Source organism: Ambystoma mexicanum, chromosome 1q (assembly GCF_040938575.1).
Source record: "Ambystoma mexicanum isolate Mex_15411 chromosome 1q, UKY_AmexF1_1, whole genome shotgun sequence".
Lineage (NCBI taxonomy): Eukaryota > Metazoa > Chordata > Amphibia > Caudata > Ambystomatidae > Ambystoma > Ambystoma mexicanum.
In genome coordinates, this window is record NC_090922.1 from 147,454,347 (window position 1) to 147,473,768 (window position 19,422).

At 45.5% G+C, this 19,422-nt stretch overlaps 1 protein-coding gene across 2 annotated transcripts in view; it reads right to left on the reverse strand.

The window, feature by feature from the left end:
* ZDHHC7 (zinc finger DHHC-type palmitoyltransferase 7) overlaps window positions 1–19,422 on the reverse strand; it is a 468,302-nt gene that overhangs the window by 287,737 nt on the left and 161,143 nt on the right. For both annotated transcript variants that reach the window (XM_069636275.1, XM_069636276.1), the window contains one exon: window positions 6,684–6,808. In XM_069636275.1, coding sequence (XP_069492376.1) covers window positions 6,684–6,808 — 125 coding nt within the window. The remainder of the gene's footprint in view (window positions 1–6,683; window positions 6,809–19,422) is intronic.

The window sequence follows — 19,422 nt, forward strand, 5'->3', positions numbered from 1 at the left end:
GTAGCCCTGGCCACCTTCGGGCTCAATCTCCAAATCCTCTCACAGTCCTCCCTTTCCATTCCCACCCCTAGCAGCCCCTACCATCTGGACATGTACGACCATTTTATTGTCGGATCAGCACTCTCCAGAAGCCTATAAAGATCCGAAATCAACCCTCTGGACCCCTTGTGCGTCAGGAGGTAGCGTTTGAACTGTCAGTTCACGAGTTGCCGCCCTCCGAACATCACCCAATGTCTGAGCCATTCCCACCTCGCCCACCCCGAACTCCCGTTTACATTCTTCAAAGGATTTCACATTCTGACCTCGAAACAAATCTCTGATGACCCTGCACCCCCGCTCTCCCACTTCAGGAATGCCCCCTTTTCCAACCCTGGGGTGAAATCCCCATTATTGAAGATGGGGGTGAACGGCGACGGAAAGGTAGTAATCCCCAATTTCTCCACAGCCCCGTCCCAAATTTCAACCAACCCCTTTGTTATGTTGCTCATATATAGATGTGCCGGTCTTAACCTACGCGGGAGCCAGAGTACCTCTCCCAGGTGGTGCCGAGCTACCGCTCTGTCCATCTTAACCCACTGTTTATTAAATTCAGTTGAGAACCATTCCCGGATTACCCTGAGCTGCGCAGCCTCGTAATAGCGACGAAAATTCGGTAAGGCTAAGCCCCCACCCCCTTAGGTGCTGCCAATAGCCGTTTGGCCAAGCGCTGCCTCTTGCCTTCCCAGACAAAGTCCTTAACTGCCTTGTCTAATTCCTTAAAGAAGGTATCTGGGACAGGCAACAGAACTGCCTGAAATAAGTAAAGCAACCGTGGGAGGACCACCATTTTGAGCACCAAACGCCTTCTCAACCACGATATCCTTAGGGAGCTCCACTTCCTGAGTTTTTTTTTTTTCGGGAGTGTAATTCGCCCCGTACCATCCCGACAGTTGAGGGGTAACCCTAATCCCAAGGTATCATATTCCACCCGGACTCCACTTAAATGGGGAGGAAGCCCTTAAGACTCTTGCCTCATTGCCCTTCAGCGACAGATTCATTATTTCAGATTTTTGCAAGTTCACCCGCAGGCCGGAAATTCCCCCGAACTTGGACAATAGTGCCATACATGCCTCTATGGCCTCACCTGGGCTCATCAGAGTGAGCAGCATGTCATCGGCGAACACCGCCATCTTATGCTGATGCCCCCCGAAAGGAATGCCCTGGATATCCTCAGCCTCCTGTATCGCCACAAGTAGGGGCTCCAAGTACAGAGCGTACAAAAGCGGAGAAAGGGGGAACCCCTGCTTAGTACTGAGTCCAAGCTTGATGGGTTGTGATATTGCGCCGTTCACTAGTAAGCGCAAGGTAGGGGCTCTATAATTCGCCTGCACCATACTGATGAACCCTGCACCTATACCCATTCTTTCCATGGCCAGAAACAGAAAAGACCACTCCACCCGGTCGAACGCCTTCTCGGCATCCAAGGCTAGGAGAATCACCGGAGAGGGGGTCTTCTGCGTTTTCTCAATCAAGTGAGTCACCAGCCTGATATTATCGGCCGTTTGTCGTCCTTGCACGAACCCGGTCTGATCCTGATGGATCAGTGTAGGGAGGTGCATCTCCAAGCGCCTCGCCAAGATTTTAGTATAAATGTTCGCCTCTGGGTTTATAAGAGCTATGGGTCTATAGGAGGTGCATTCCTCCGGGTCCTTGCCTGCCTTATGTACGAGTGTAATTTTGGCCTCCTCCATTGAAGGAGTAATGCAGACTTAAGTACCGAATGAGTTAAAAAGTATTGTAGTCCTACTGAGAGTGGTTTGTTTCTGTGATCTTGATATTTGGTTTGGTGACCAATTTTCTGTTGACTTCTTTCTTAAAGGAAGGGATATGACTGTTTTCTAGGTTAACTGCTTTGCTAGCCCCTAATTCTGCTTCCTGGGTTCAGTCTGGGTTTTGGTTTTGTTTCTCCGGGCATTATGGGAAATGTATTTTCCCATTATTCAATCTGAGAAGCCAGCTCCCCGAGTTTCTTGGCTTTATGGGTACTAAACGGGAGTCCCAGAAGGGGACTTCATCACAGGAGGTAGACTTAGCGCTACCATTGTGGTACAATGCAAGGATACCCAAAGTTAAAAAGATAGGCAGATTATTGGTGTGGCTCTGCTGCAGTATCCTAGTGTTAAAAGATTTGATAAGGGAGAGGACTCATTTCTTTTGGTGGTCTTCAACTCACATATGGGCTATCCGATACTGGGTGTTAACACTACATGCAACATTCACATGCCCTGCATGCACCAATAAGAGATTTTCAGGAGATAGCACCAGCTCTCCACTCAGGATAATGTCCTGCTGCAACGTATTGCATCTAAGGTGGACAGCTCCACACTGTACCGAACCATAACTTCACTTGCAACCAAACACCTGTCCAACCTCAAATCAAAGTGGAAAGTAGATGTGTGTCCAATGGACCTGGACAAACTGATGTTGCCACAAGAGGTTGCGATTTTGTCTAGAATCTGACTAGTACAATTTAAAATGCTGCATAAGGTGTACTACCCTTGTGCTTTGCTCTTTAGATGGGGGTGAACTGAGCACTGAAACTGTTTATGGTGTGGGGGATCGGATGGTACCTTTTTTCATATTTTTTAGGATTGTCTGCAGGTTCGCTGTTTTTGGGGAGCAAGCCTTGACAGATTGGCAACAGACCTGGGGGCGGAGATGCCATGCGAGCCAAAGCTACTGTTGTTGATTTGGGATGCAACCTCTTAAAAACGATACGAAAAACTATTCTCATCTCCGGCAATTAGTTTGATAAAACTCAACATTGCTGTGATGTGAGGGGCACGGTAGGGTTTGAAGTACAGTACATGGGTTTCGTATGTCAATGCATGTCCTTAAAAAAAAAAAAAAGTATATAATGCACTTGGCTACCCTACACGGTGCAGAAAATCAGAGGAAAAAGGGAAGAGGCGTGTTGAATATCTCTTTAACTGCTCCATGTATTATTAATGTATACTGGGGTCAGGTCAGTGATTAAATGTGTACCAATCGTGTGATGTTCAAAAATCAATAACGTGTTATTTAAAAATAAAAAAAGCAGATTTCCCCAAGTAGGCACGTAGTCTGATGGAACTGTAGATTGCCAGTCTCCTAAAGGTGCCACATTGTGTCTTCATAAGCATAACAAAGGAACCCAGAACCTTGGAGATTATTTGTGGGGGTGCACTTGAGGACAGATAATAACTGATGCTTATGCTTCAGAGTTGTAAAGAGGAAATGACGGTAAGCAATGTCAGTGGTGCTCTAGAAGAGGCCTAACTCTCTCATCCAGTCCTGAACTGGGAAAATTGTTTATACTGGTAATTATCCCCTGGTATACAAGTATCCCAGCCAATTTACAAAACATTGGCCCCATCGACCATCTGACGCCACTATTGTCCATAGATGTCAAATTCTCTGCAACGACGGAGACACCCATAATTACACAATCCCCTGTTCAGCAAGGGAGAGCTATGCCTAACTCACCTCAATTGGAACCCGTAGGCCTCTCCATTGGTCCTCCCCAGTGGTCTAAGCACATGGCTAATATTGCTATAGAACGACATTTCTGTAAAACTGGGTTGTCTGCTCTTCTGAGTTGGATGGACAACTGTGTAACAAAGTACTACCTAAACAGATATAGAGGTACAAGGTCATGGTCCCTGCTGACACAGACCCACAAATTAATGGTTTGAGCAGAAAGCAATCTCCTCTCTAGACAAGCTTATGCATAATAGAAAGCTGCACATTTTCAGACAGACACCCATCATGTGTTTTCCCTTGTTGCTCAATTTCACTATAAAGTTGGAGATGTTCAAAGATGTGCAAAATAAATGGCGTTACAGACTTGAAATTCCGACTCAAAGAAGAACACTTCTTCTCTTCTTTTGCTCATGGGTCAGATCAGATTGATGGATACATGTACTGTCACAGAGATGGTCAAATATATTTACATTTCTTCCTTTTGCAATGATGCTGCAGGTACTCCTCAAGGTTGTGGGGGGTACAGAGGAAGGGGAAGGGAGCTTGTATCCTTGTAGGCGCTCTGTGGAAACTGAAATCCTTGTTTTGGCTTCAACTCTATGAATACCAAGCACAGAAATAGGGTCTTTCTTTATGACCCTCCTCGCCTCGCCCACACTGCTATGCTGGTTCCTACTTTGCTTTGCTGGCATGCTTGAAAACCGATTAGTGGGAGCCTTCCTGGTTCAGGAAGTTTTGTGAAACAGTGATGCTAGACATCAAGAAAATGTAGGAGACCATCAACCCTTAAATCCTACTCTAGGCATTAACTGTCCCCGTTACAGGTGTCCTAAATAATTTGTGGTTAGCGTTGGGCCGCTAGGAGTACTTTGTTTATAAGACAGTGATCTTATAACTCAGGTTTATGTAAAAGTAAATATTTTAATTGTTCTATACCAAAATAATATCAACTGCTTGAAAAAGTCTTACTTTAGTTGATTTATCGAGGGTTTTTGTCTAAAACAAGAAACTTGTCAAAAACTATGAATAGAACCAACATTGAACTCATAATTAATTGAGGGTAGGCGCAGTGGATATTCACTGCAAATACATTATTTGTGGGTTTGCTCTTCTGTGATTGACCCAAGAATCTTCACTTTTATTGTTCAGTGGTTTGCAGCCTTCTCCATCAGCTTTCAGTTTTTACTCTAATACAGGGCATCATGAGGTGGTGGGAAGCAAGGGGAGGGGGATTCTTAGCTTAGCCACACCCACATTAAGAGGGTGCAGAATACATTTACCTGAATCGTAAACATCTTTCAGATTGTCAGACACTTTAGTAGATTTGATTAGAAGGGTGTGACTATGTCCACCCCCACTTTAAAGGATGTGTATGCCTATACATATTAATATACCAGTCACGTTTATTTATAGTAGCTACACACCATGGTATGCCAAGATCTCACAACATACACTGATATGATTTATTAGTTATAATAAAATCATATAATATTCCATAACAAACAAGCCATAGTTCTATTCCTTTAAGCCAAAATACTAATAATTGGAACAATGCCTGGAGGTCAAGTTTCTATTTGCCTATTGCTCTTCACAATCTATGCAATAGTTTGTTTTACATTTCTCAAAGATTGCTGTCATTGTCAGGGTACACCATAAATCGCCAGAATTTCAAAAATGAAAATTTGGCTCATTTAACAGTCACAAACGGATGTTGCAGGGTATACCACCTAGTTAATTAGTGGGCCTCGTCCGCAGGTTTCTTCCTTGGAGTTGGTCTTGGAATGCCTCAAGTATTCATTTCTAATTTTCAGTTGTGAAACTGGGAAGCAATCATGGTGTACACTAGTTTAATATGGTGCCAACTCGGAAGAACGATATTTGGTACAGGGTTGGTCCTTCAATAATCTATTTGACTGGTGGCATTCGAGCAGCAAAGGATTCCCAGACTTCAAATGGGTCTTGTTTAGAGAAGTACCCCAATGCCAAAAGTGTTTAAGTAGCGGAGCTCCATCTATCCACTTCTCCTTGTCCCAAAGCCTTTTCTTAAATGCATGGTGCCATGGAAGCTTGCTGTACAGACCAACTCCCGTTAGGTTGGCTGAAAAATAGATTTGCCCGAACCATACACTTCTTTCCTTGTCATATGCTTTGGTTTCTCTGGTCAAAACAGCTTGAAAATTCTATCCTAACTGTCTAATCGTTTTGCACAGCCACCACCATGGATTATGCAATGGCCTTGGTACAGTTGTAGGCGCATCGCCACGTGAGATGGCTGCCCTGCATGATGGTCCTTTTCCTACCCAACTATAAATGCTATAATCTCCCTCTCTTCACATTCGATACTCCATGTAAACCAGGTCTCTGTTAATGGATTCTTGGTGAGTGAGAATGGTACAATGCGTCATTGGAGAGGACTGAGGGGGCGAGATTTAATCAAGCCTAGTAGCATGCAAATTGAAACGTGTAGCCCTGCTATGCATTAAAGCACTATAAACTCGATTTCTTAGGTCTCCTCTGGGGTTTAGACACTAAAGGCTGTGCAACACGACTTCCTCTTCGTTCTTTATTAGGATTCATGGCTATGTCCTCATTTTATTAAGGACTGTGGCATAGTCCATTTCTTCCTATTCACATTCCACCTATCCATCCTTCCAACTGGAGGTGATTTTGTAGGGTTGACTGATTCTGTTGAGGTTTCCTGGGAGCCAGATGCTGTACATCAGCCTCTCATGGGGAGGAGCTTCATTAATTATTTTTCAAGAGTCAATAATGTGCCTGTCTCAGAGGGTGGGTATTTATTTTTCATTAAGGACCGATTAGGAACAATACGGTTCAGAATGATGAAGATTACTATTAAGAAAGCAAAGCTTTACACATGCCATCGCTCACTTAATGCATCATGGAATATTTACTAGAGAAGCATTTCTCCAACTACAGAGCAGGGTCTCATTTTATTTTGCTTTCTGGTTTTCTCTCAATTACGTTCCAAGAGACACCACTAGAGATTTATATAAAAAAAAAAAAAAAAAAAAAAATAAGAAATACAGCAACACTTAACTGTTTATTTTCATCACATCCGAAGTTCAGAAATCTAAACATACTTTCGATTCAAAGAAACTGCTTTGAAATCTGCTGCATCAATGGATCTTTTAGACAAATCTCTGAAAACGTATGTACTGTACCTGCAATGGTGTGCACGCTCTGGCTTGATACTACAGCATTTTGGGCATTTATAGATAACCTCTCCTGGTTTCAACTGCAAACTTTCCATGTACTCTTTAGTTGCATTTCCTTTGGGAACTGCCCCCTACAACATCAAAAACAAGAAGAAAACTATTAGGTAGAATACAAGCTCACTGCACATCAAACTGTCTGTCCAAATCCCAACCCCTCTAGATCTGGCCAGGACGACATGTTTCATACTTCTAATGCAAAGGGCCGTCATGGCAGGTAATGTAGGTCAGACTACTATAAGAATATGAAGTACTAGCTTCGGGCAATCTGTACTGATCACTTCCGGGGCTCTAATGTAGTTGATCAATATTAGTTGCTGATGTAATGTTGACAACATTAACCCATTAAATATCTGCACATTTAGTTGCAAAATCGCTTCATATCAATCTGTATACCATTCTATACAGCAGAATGCATGTAGTAAGACCGATATCAGCAAGCACAAGCAAGCCATCGCGTGGTTCCCTGTGTTGAAAGTAAGGCCTTCAAAAACAACCTGGATAGCTGTTCATAGATTGATGCACCACAGTGCAATAGGATAGTAATCTAGAAGAAACTGGCAACGAGTTGGAACGGTCAAGGATTTTACATAATGCACATCTGTACACTGAGCCACAACAAATAATGCCCCATAGAACACTGTGCCAGACAAAATAGCGCTGAACTTTAACAATGTGGCATTACACATTCCCATCAGGAATACTGTGCCAGAAAACAAATGCCTACCAGAACTAGATTAAGACTACTGCTTAGAATTGCTGAAGCAGAGAAAATGGTGCATCGCACAAATATTCTGTCCATTCGGTAGAAATACATTTTCTGACTATGTTTGGAGACCCTTTAACATTTTGCTTTTGTGGGATGCACAGAGGTCAACCCAGATCTTACTGGGGAGGCAGCTAATATTTATAGGACCCTTTGAGATGCCAGATAGAGCCGAAACAGGACTGCCGCCAAGGTGCAGTTGTGCTATTTCTGGATGGTGCCAGCATACTGAACAATGGCTCCACAATGTGTAAACATGTTAAAGATTACCAAAATGGAGCATCTAGTGTTGTTAAATATGGTAACCAATAATAGTGCTCCTAATTATGATTGAGTGGACACTGGTAATGACAATATAGGGTCCTTTTCCCCCTGACATAAGCTGTGGCCAGGAGCTCACTATAGAGGAAGGCGGGTCACTGGCAGTGTTTGCAGGTTTTGGATGTCTGGGATCTCTCTGAAATCCACATCCAATCCTCAACTTTAGCCACATGGGTGCCCTGAAGGGTTTGTTCGTGGTGGCCAACAGTTTGGCTGGCCACCAAATGTTTGAACAGCGTATTTGTGCATGGTGGTCAGGAGTTAGGGTTACCCACTATGCTCTGGTTTGGAATACAAACTTACAGTGCACAAGGAATGTTGCTAACTGATCCTGAAGCGTCCAGAGATAATTGTCCTCAGGACTACGATGGAATCTATGAACCAGCATGTTTTGGGACTCAGAAAATCCAACGGTGAAGCTCTGCTCACAAGTAACTGTGTTTGGTGCCCTTGCCCCTTATCCAGGGGATACCAGTGCTTCTGTTGTCCAGGAGGAATCTTTGAGTCTCTTTAATTATCAGGCTTTGCCTGTGCTGCATGACCATGAAATCAAGCTCTGCATCCTCCTGGCATGGCTGATGCCTCTGCTTGACATTTTACTCGTCATCCCTTCTCTGTAGCGGGACTTTGGTTCGGTCCTACCAGCACGGTGATATCCAGTGGCATGTTGTGCTGGTCTCCTTCAACCGTGACCTGTGAACTCGCTCTATGGTAAACATTGAGCAATCTTCACTCGATGTGCCACTGCAGGCATTTATTCAGTGGGTTCCTTCAACCACAGCTGTGCACCTAGGTCCATGCCACCAGAGTTTGGGTGTTCTGCTGCAGACCCATATCAGCTGGCTGTAAACTGCAATCATTCCTGCAGCTGCTCCAAATGTCCCAAACTGCAAGCTCTTCTCTGGAAAATTTCTGACTGCATTGCTTTATCAGATTTCCCATTAGGAGTCCTTCGACTCAACTAAGGGGTTGTTCATTTGTCCATGGCGGAAAGGCCCAGATGGTGAACTAGTCCATCGTTAACAGAACTGCACACGTCCCGATCGGTGATATTCACCACTGTAAGGGCATGGCGAAAGCAACTCTTAAACTAGAGTGCCTCTGGCGAGTGAGTCCTCAGAATCCTCCTGGGCTCTTCTATGGGGCTCAACTGCTTTCAGAGTACCGTGTTCTGACCATTTACTAATGTAATAAAAAAGAAAATATTGATTATTCCCTATGGGCCCATAGACTTAATATGTGTACTTTGGTGTTGGGGGAACAATTGAAAAGTTAATTGTGTTTCGAAGGCCAATTGGACTTCTGTGACTTGGGAGAGCACTCCATGGTCCTGTGAAACCATGGTTTATATTCACGCTATTAATTGATGGTTTTCTTCTTGAAGTTTGCCTTAGAAAGTGATGAATTTACAGGAAAAACACTGCAAGTGTTGTAGAGTGATGTATTTTGACACTAGAAAAAAAAGCCTAACAAAAATCACCCTAACACATCTTTTGTAGTGCTGGGCAATTGCAACACACCTTGTGAAATATACTCCTTGAGAACCCTCCACTACAAAGCAGGCCACACTTGTCCCAGGACACTCTTGAAGCATAAGGCAGGGGAGGTTGTCCTGAGCCACATTTTACATAGTTGACCATACAATTCAATTGCAGAGCCTAAACAATTGAATGGGCTTTACCCTGAAAATGTTTGAGGCAAATGCTTCCACAAAATTCATAGAACGGTGTCAGCATTATTCTGTGAGAAATATCTTCCCCAAACCTGCAGTAAATGCAAGGATCCATTTTGATCTGAAGTTACAGGAGTTACCACTATGCTTTCAAGAATGAAAGAAATGTCCTCTTAGTCACTTAGTCCATTTAAAACACAACTTTTGATCTGAATCAAGTGAATTGAGGAAGTGCAAAGTTTTACAAATGGATGGAGTCCCAAACATGCCAGTAAACGGCCTAAACTTGTTTTCAGTACAGTATTAGTTTACAGATTCATATTCTCACAAATGACTATGGCCAGTACCCATCATGCATGGTCCAGGAAGCTGTAAGGTCTAATTTGCATATGCACAAATCCATGGCTGAACTAAACACTGCTGCTTCCGTTTTGCAAATATTATATTATATTTTCACAAAGGGTGGACTACAGGTGTGAGTGGAGAGATTTGGGTAGATGGACAGAATTTGAGAACAAACATGGTCAACCCGACGTTGAATTTTTTCTACATTAGTGATATATATGTACAACCCACACATTTCATCTTACCTTAAAGAAGCCTACTCAGTATGATAGGCAGGCGAAAAGCCTCCCCAGGCATAAAAAAACCCTGACTGTTGAAGGATGAAGCAGCAGGAAGTGTTCCAAGGAGAGGAAATAGTCGCTGATGATTCCAGAGGCATATTGGTTCACAGGGATGACAACCTGGGAAAGATGTCAGGGAGATGAGGCCACACAATTAGGAGAGAGCACAGAATCCCGTGGGGGGGGGGGGATGAGTTGGTACGGGGCAGCAGCCGGCAAACACACAAGGAAACAATAATGAAAGTAAGGCAGACCAGTGAGAGAGAGAAGGAAAGAGAGAAAGAGAGAGAGAAGGAAAGAAAGAGAAAGCGAGAAGGAGATCTCCATTGATGCCACAAGTGCCAGTTTCCCAGGTACGTGACAGACGCTAGGCAGGAGACTGTATTGTGTCTGGCTCCTAGGAACAGTGAGTTCTGCGATGGCGTCAAGTAGGACTTCAGATAATTGACTAAGAATCCCAGATCCATCAGTAGCTGGACAGTCGTCTGTGTGTCCGACGGCCAACTCTCGCAAACTGGCCCGAATGAGCCAGTTGTCCAGGTAGGAGTACATATGTATCCCCCGTAGATGCAGATGTGGCCACCACCGGTGCCAGGCACTTTGTGAACACCCTGGGGGCCGACGTCAGGCCAAACGGGAGGGCCTTAAACTGGTAGTGCCGTCCCTGCACTACCAAGCGTAGGAACTTTTGGTGCTTCTTGTGAATGGGGACATGGAAGGCATCCTCCAGGTCCAGCGACATCAACAAGTCTCCTTCCAGTTGGCCGAGCATGTGCTACAGCATGACCATCCTGAATCTTTGGACTTGAGGTACTTGTTGAGATGCTGCAGGTCTAGAATGTGAAGCTAAAACAATGCACCCCCCCCCCATTTTCTTTTTTGCTACAAAGTATCTGGAGTAGACTCGGAGCCCCAAAGTTGTCGAACCAACTCTATCGCTCTTTCGCAGCATGGCCCGTACCTTCAAGAGTTGAGGCATGTGCTGCTCTGCTCAGGCCACCGAAAGGGATCCGCAGACTGAAACTGAGTGCTGAAACTCCAGGGTATGTCCGTGGCCGAGAGCGTCCAGCACCCATCTGTCAGTGGAGATCTTCCGCTCGATGATGAATCTCATCAGCCAGCCTCCCACCAGGGTGCATGGGTGGGGGTCCAACGTCCTGGCCAATTCAGTCCTGCTTTGGCCCCCTGCCTTTAGGGCGACAGCGGCGCCGACCACCTCCATCGTAGGCCTTGGAATGCCCTTTGTAGATCTCTTGTATCGTGGACCTAAAGGGCTGGCGGTACGAGGAGAAACCTTTCGTCGATCTGCTTGACTTTCCTTTGGAGTAGCGAAAGAAAGAGCAGTGATGCTGGTGCCTGCACTAGGCATGGGCCATCTCTGTATCTGTCTTGATAGCCCGCAGGGATTCGTCGACAACCTTCCCAAAAAGTCCTCTGTCGAACGGCATGTCCAGTACCATCGCCTTGACCTCCTGGCGGATATTCATGGCCTTCAACCAGCCTTGACGACTGAGGCAGACACCGTCCCCCATCTAGCGGAATCTTGTGTCGGCGATGTCCAGTGCCACCGTGGTGGCATGGTCCGAAGCCACCTCTACCTCTTGAGAGAGGGCTATCGCCTCCACCCTCCTGTCGTCGGGGAGGAACTCCAGAATCGGGGCCAGCTTGTACCACAGCTCCCTTTCGTACCTGGCCATGATCACCAGTGCGGTCGCCGCTTTGCTGGTTGCCCCTGCGGTGTAGATAACCTGCCTTACCATGGCGTCCAACTTCTTCGCCTCGCTGTCCACTTAGAGGATCCTCACCCTCGAGGGGCGCATGATATTCACTGACAAACGTATCCCCGCTGTCGGCATATTGAGAGAAGAGCACACTGGCTCTTTTGAGAAAAATAGGAAAACTTTCTGTCGAAAAGCAAAAAAAAAAAAAAATGTAGAAGTAGCTCACGGAGCAAACCCAAGACTCCCAACATTGCAACGCGCTGTAAAATTCTGAAGATGGCAGCCAGAGGAGGGTCTTAGGGAGAGGACGGTCAATGGCTGGGGGCAGTATGACCTACAGGACAGCGATTGGTTTAGAGGAGAAGAAGTTACTTACCCCTGGTAATGTTGTTTCGACTGGATGTTCCTCCCAAGTATTCTTTATCTTTTATATTTCCAATATCCGGCTTTGCTGCTTCGGAAACAAATTTCAGCAGGGGGCACTGTGCGTCGATGCCTGTTGACTCGATGTCTCTCGAAGGCCTATGTCTCAATGTCAACGTCACCGCAGGTATATGTAGCACGCGCAGCGCCAGTTGGCCTCCGTTCCGTTTTACGAGTGAAGCATTTATCTTGTGTCCAACAGTTACTCCCCCCCGAGAGAGCGTAGACTGCAACCGCAAGGGAAAGTCTGTGGGGTAACTTGGGAGGGGTGATGAGGAATACGTGGGAGGAACATGCAGTCGAAAGAACGTTACCAGGGGGTAAGTAACTTGTTTTTTTGAATGGATTGTGCCCTCCCACGTATTCCTTATCTTTGATACACTCAAAGCACTAACTAATTTGGAGGAGGGTCCACTTCAACTATCTTCACCTAACGTATTACACACCAGCCAGAAAATGCTGACAGCACCCCGAACCCCAAGCCTCATGAGATGCGGGGCTCCAGCGGCTGACTTTCTCCACCTTGCCTGGAGCTGCCCTGCGGTGGCCCGGTTCTGGACCCAGGTTCTCCAGATAACAGCCACGATCATTGGAGATGATCCATCACCCATTCCAGCCGCAGCCCTTCTCGGACTGACGAAACATCTGCCATCAGCGACAAGAAAACTTGCAACCGTCTTACTCGTGCTCGCACGCAGGAGAGTCGCGATGGCGTGCGGACATGGGCCAGCCCCCACCCTGGTAAACTGGGAAAAAGACATACTATACTGCGAAGACGTGGAATCAGAATTTATTAAAACCCTACCCCTACATGCACGACCTCCGGACATATGGTGTCCTTACGTCACATACTTGCTGCCTACGTCAACTAACTGTAACCCACAAGCACCGGCATAGAGGCGACAAGGCAGGTATGCAATGGACATTTTCAGCTCGAAATAGTGCGATGCAGCTATCATTTTGGCGCAAAAAAAAAAAAATCCAGCATGAGCACGGAACAAGGAGGGGGAGGTGGGTGGACCGGGTGGAGAAACCAGGAGGTGAAATTGTATTATTTTACCCACTGTATGTGGAACAGTTTCGAAAATACCAAAAATAAAGTTAAAAAAAAAAAAAAAAAGTAGTTTGGAGGAGGGAGTAGAATTTAGTATGCCATGAATGTTTGTGTATGCATTGAATGCAACACTGCTTTGCCAAATGCAGATTCTGGACCCAGAGAAGAGTCTAAACTATAATGTGAAATGAAGGTGTGTACAGACGACCATGTGGCAGCTGCACATATATCCCTTATTGGAACTCCCCTCTGTAAAGCAGAATAAGTTGCCATGCCCCTGGTCGAATGAGCTCTTAGGTGTTCTGGAGGATATTTCCACGCCAGTTTGTAGCATTCCAATATTGCTAGTATAATCCATCTGGATACGGTTTGTTTGGTAAAAACCAACCCCAATTTGTGACCTGAATAGCCCACAAATAACGTCATCCGGTTTTAACCTTGTCATTCTGGAAATGTAAAAGCTCAGTGCACGTCTAGGGTCAAGCCTGTGAAGCCTTTCCTTCACAGGTTGTGGAGGAGGATAAAAGGATGGTAACGTTATCTTCCGATTTTGGGGAGAGAAGTGGGCTTCACTTTCAGTACCACTTGGTATTTATAAAAGCTAGTGTAAGGAGGCTTGCAGGATAATGCCTGTAGCTCACTCACCCCTCGGGCAGATGAAATTGCTACTGAAAAGATGGTTTTTAGAGTAAAAGCCTCAAAGGGAAGGAGTGTAAAAGCTTGAAAGGCGCTCCCGTCAAAAAGTTTAACACTAAGTTGAGACCCCAAAGTGGGACTTGAAACGGGATTGGAGGAAAAACATGGTCAGTCCCTTTAAGAATTGTACTATCAGAGGTATTTTAAATTAAGAGACTTCCTCTGAAGTGCGCTTAAAGATAGAAAGCGCCGCCAAATATCCCTTGATGGTACCAATCTGGAGCCCCAGATTTGCCAGGTGTAATAAAAAGGATAACACCATCAGTGTATTACATGTAGGGTCAACATTCTTATCTCTACACCAGCTGCAGAACTTATTCCAGAGGCAGCGGTAGAAAGATTTAGATGGTGGCCTTCTGGCCGAATGCAAAATCTCTTTAACGTCGTCCGGGAGGTCCCAATCTTCTCAGAAACCATGCGTGATGGCGGAGAGTCCCGATATCCGGATGGAGAACCCAACCCTACTCTCGCGAGTGAAGGTCCTCTCTTTGTGGAAGACGTATCAGAGGGCAGAGGGACATGTCCAGAGGGACATGTCCAGAAGGTCCGGGTACCACGTCCTCCTGGTCCAATCTGGGGCAATTAGGATCACGGATTTCCTGAACTTTCTCAACCTCCTGATTATGTGAGGAATCCCGGGGATTGGAGGAAACGCTTACAGGAGTGGCAATTGCCAGTCCACTACGAAGGCGTCTTCAAGAGCTTCTCTTAGGGGAAATTCCCTTAAGGAGTGCAGTTTGCACTTCTGGCTAGTACCGGTCGTGAACAGATCCACTTGAGGGGTTCCCCAAAGGATGAAGGTCTCTTGAATGACTTCCTAAGCTAGTTCCCACTCGTGAGAGACTGCTCTGCCTGCTCCGAGCGTCAGCCGTTGTGTTCTTCTCTCCGGCTAGATGAACTGCCGACAGAGATTCCTTCTTGTATTGCTCAGAAACATAGCTGCCTCTCCTCTGAGGTTTTTGCAGAACAGGAAGGCAGTAACCCTGGGCAACTGTTTCCAATGCCCAAGCATCTGAAGCAATAGCCTGCCATTCTGTCAGATGTTGCGACAATCTGCCTCCTACTGCAGTCTTGTGAGAGAAAACCTTAGAGGGGTTTTGGAGCGGCTGACGCAGTGGCCGAAGTTGCTGCTGCTGGTCTTAGTATTTCTTTCCCGTCCACCGCGGAGGAATCTTCTTTGTCCTCTTTGAGCTGGCCGTCCTCTGCCCCTTCCAAATGTGGAGTAGTGGCAAAAGGACCTACCCCCCTCCAAGGGTGTACCCGTGGGGCAGTTTGGAGGTTGTCTGATTGCAGCACCAAGGGATTTGGCTGCCGCCTTGGAAGTTTGTAGCTTCTCCAAACTCATCAGCTCTGTACCCGAATAAATGAGTGCCGTCAGAGGGCTTGCTGAGAAGCATGGATTGCACGTCTATATCAAATCCTGACTTTCTCAACCAGGCAAATCTGAGCATTACTGTACTTGCCTCCATAGCTCTGCTGATACTGTTAGAGTCAAGACCGGTCTGGAGGGATTTGCACATTGCATCTTTCCCATCCTGGACAATGTTTAGGAATCCGTCTCGCTCTTCCCCTTTAGGGATATGGTCTGCTGCCATAGAAATGCACTCCCAAAGGGCAGGTGTAAACCTTGTTAACATTCACGTAGCATTGGCCAATTTCAAGGCCATACTCCCAGCCGAAAAAAATCATTTTGCTCCACGGCGTCGGAACGCTTGTCGTCCCTATCCTAAGGTATTGTAGGATAGGCATTTTGCCTACTCATGGAGGTGGCCACCTGAACCACCAGACTTTCCGGTGTTGGGGGCTTGGACAGGTAAAATGGGTCAGAGCTTGACACTGTACTTTGCTGTCAACATCTTACTGACAGCCGGAATGACCTCCGGTTCTTCTCAGTTAGCAGTCACACGCATTTGTAAGGCTTGATGAAAAGGTACAATTTGGGTCCTCGTGGCCCTCTGAACAAGACGATCTTACAGATATCTTGGACAAATACTGGTGTAGTCTTGACCACCCCATGTACTCCATAGCCCTTGACATCAGTTGCCTGTATGTCACTTCTGCGTGGTCCCGTGTCTGCCCTACCAAATTCAACCTCTGGTGAGAGGTCTATTCCACTAGCCTCATGAAGGCATTCCTGCAAGTATTTAATGCGTGAATCTTCTCAAATCAATGCTTCAGGCACAGATGGTGTTCCATACTGTAATCCAAAAGGTCTGGCTTCATCAGAAGATTCTTCTGCATCTTCATAAATAGAAGAGAGGGATTTGAAAAAAACAAAAAAACAAAAAAAAAAAAAAGCATGTGGCAATGACATTGCCAGTGAAGTGGTCATGATATTTATGGTCAAGGATGCTGAATTCGGCGGGACTGTCGATGGTTGACGCTTGCGCCGATGTCGGCATATGTGGCGTCAAGGAGGTCGAAGTAAAGATGGCTTCTCCAAAGTTTTTGGCACTGATGACGCACCTTTTCGACCCCGAAGGTATTGAGTCCTTTGGCATCAATGGGTCAGTCCTTGAGGGGACTTTTCTTGACTCTAGGGATTGTTTTGATTTGAGGAGTCTTATCCGCTGGGTCAAAAGACCCACGGCTCTTGTGCTTATGAGGCCTTTCGACCGGAGCATGTGTTTTGGGTGTAGCCGAGGGGGGCAAAGCTGCATTCTCGAACACCTTTAACATCCGTAATCGAAACTCTTCCCACTTGGCTGGTGAACTAAATTTAGTGGGGCAAACAACCCGTTTCGGTGTGGAACTTGTAGACGAGGAAGATGGCGATCTATGCCGCAGTTTCTTTCCTGGTCTAGAGGATGACGTGGTGTGAGCCACTTGTGACGGGGAATGTTTGTTCTTTCTTTGATGAGGAGAAACTGATAGACTAGTCCAAAGTTTTTTGCTTTTTTGACAGCGTGGAAGGTGAATTTTGGGTGCTACCTGCCGCCAGCTTCCCTCTACACTCTCGGAGCATTTGCTGTCATACAAAACAGTCTTCACACTTAAATGATGGGTGAGTTGACTCCAGGCAAAACAGGCAGATCCTGTGAAGGTCCGTCACGGACACCTTAGCACCACAGTCACAGCTTTTTTTTAAGCCGGATCTCAGTGTGGACGAAGCCGAAGGCAAAGCCATTGTTGTTCTACTCTAAGAACGGATGAAATTTCTCGAAGTATCGAAGATATTCTTGTAAAGGAACGAGGCGTACAGCATCCGAAGCGTAAGTGTGGAAACTGAACTGAGGCCAATGGGTGCTGCGCATGCTACGTATACCTGCGGTGAAGTCAACATTGAGACAGAGGCCTTCGAGGGAGATTGAGTCGACAGGCATCGATGCACAGCGCCAACTGCTGCGCACTTTTTCCAAAGCAGCAAAGCTGGATATTGGTAATCTCAAAGATAACAAATAATTGGGAGGACACAATCCATTCGAAATACAGTTTGTAAGTGAAAGTGAAACTGTTATTCTTTTACCGAGGATTCCTGGCATGACGACAGGGAATATGCATGTGAATCCGTGCCAGAAACCATGCTGGAGAAACAAGTATTGGCAAGAACCATGGAGGTGTAACAAGCACAAGGTGTTTACAACAGCCACAATACATTGTCAGAAGAGTGCGACACGTGATTGAGGCAAATCTCACTGCTGAGGAGAAGCAGTGGACAGGAATTCAAGGAGAACAGTCAAGGAATGGTACAGTTTGCGTGAACTGTGATGGGTGTACCGCGTGGTCCGACACCTGTGCCTAGACCGGATACCCCTGAATGAAAAAGCCACTGAAAACACCTCAAGAAGTTAGTGTCGAGTCAAGATCTTGTTGTGATAATTAAGTTAAGTGTTTTGTTTTGAAGCTGGAAGATTTGAACTCTTGGACTAGGAAACCCCTGTATTTGATTAACTACTTTGAACATGGGGAAGTGGAGCTGAGCACAAGCCAAAGAGCTAGAAGAAACTCTGAACTTTACTTTGAAACACGGTTCCTTTTTGATGCGGACATCCCTACACATTGTATGCATTGAGTTATGCGGGAAAGTAATGGATTTGGACACAGACAGATGTTTTATTTTTGACTGCCTGACAGACTATCCTTAGTTTTCTGTAGGTAGGGAAATCCCACCTTAGCATAGGGCAAGTTAGGAATTCATCCACCTTACAATTTATGTTAAAGTAACACTTAGTTGAGAAAATGGAACCGGTTGTCTTTGTCGGATTGATGATGCCTTCACAGACCCCTTTCAACTGACTATGGTGGCTTGGGTTAATGGGAGCGGTCGTCAAAAATATCTGGAACACAAACAGAGTAACCCTGATGTAAACAATCGCACCAGTGGTGCACATCTGGTTTTGGTGGAGGGCAAAATTTACTTTATAAGCCATCAATGGTAGGCCAGACTCTCGAAGGGCCAGCACAGCAGGCTCTCTGCCCTGGACACACCGCAATATTTGCTTTACATTTTAGTAAAAAGTTAACATTTTCTGAGAAAAACGTGCAATGGTTCTATGAAACCTAATGAAAACATAACTTAATGTTACACTACTGGAGGACTCTGGCCAACCAAACATGAAAGCTATCGGCACGACGCCCAAGCCTAGAATACACAGCTCGTAAATAATGTAGGTTTCCAATCACACCCTTGGTTGCAACACAGAAGTGTTTGGGATGTCCAGAATCACAAGGCTTGACTGTACCAAACCCATCTGTCTACTACTATACAAACATGCTTCACCATGGCTACCTATAGTAATTCCCAAGCTGGTTGATTTCTCAATTGTTTTGTAGAAGATATACTGCTTATCCCCTAAACATATCTGCTTGTTCGCCTTGAGAGTTGGAGCACCTACAGATGCCTCTTCAACACGGAGGGCTTGGAGAATCTCAATTTTTACTCAGCTCTTCATCAGCCTCTACCCATGTACCCTCACACATCTGTCAACTTGCTCTGTTCTCAATGTCCATATTCTCACTGTGCTATTCTGAAATATTACTCCTGTAACCCACAGGCCAAACCTTTTACTGTTAAATAAGTACTAACCCTGTTCGAAGTCTATGCATGGGGAAAGCAATTTAATAGTAAAAACACTTGTAGAAAGTGCTGTGGAGGATTTCATCTTGAGTAGTCTCAGGCCAGCAGTGCTTTCAAGCTGCAAATGAAGCAACTAAATGTCCACAAAGCAGTTAAGAGACTGTGCAGACTACATCGTGACATGTGCAAAAGGTAGATGGCTATCAAACATCTGCACATATTTTCAGCATAAATATCAATTTAATGTACTTTAGAGCGCATTTTTGGATTCAACTGAATGGTGATGGGGCTGTGGGTATCCACCAACTGGAAAGTTTAAAAACAGATCTATACAAAGCAATGGCAGAAAACTGTCATTAGGATAGTTGAGACTTCCTATTGTCCTTAGACTT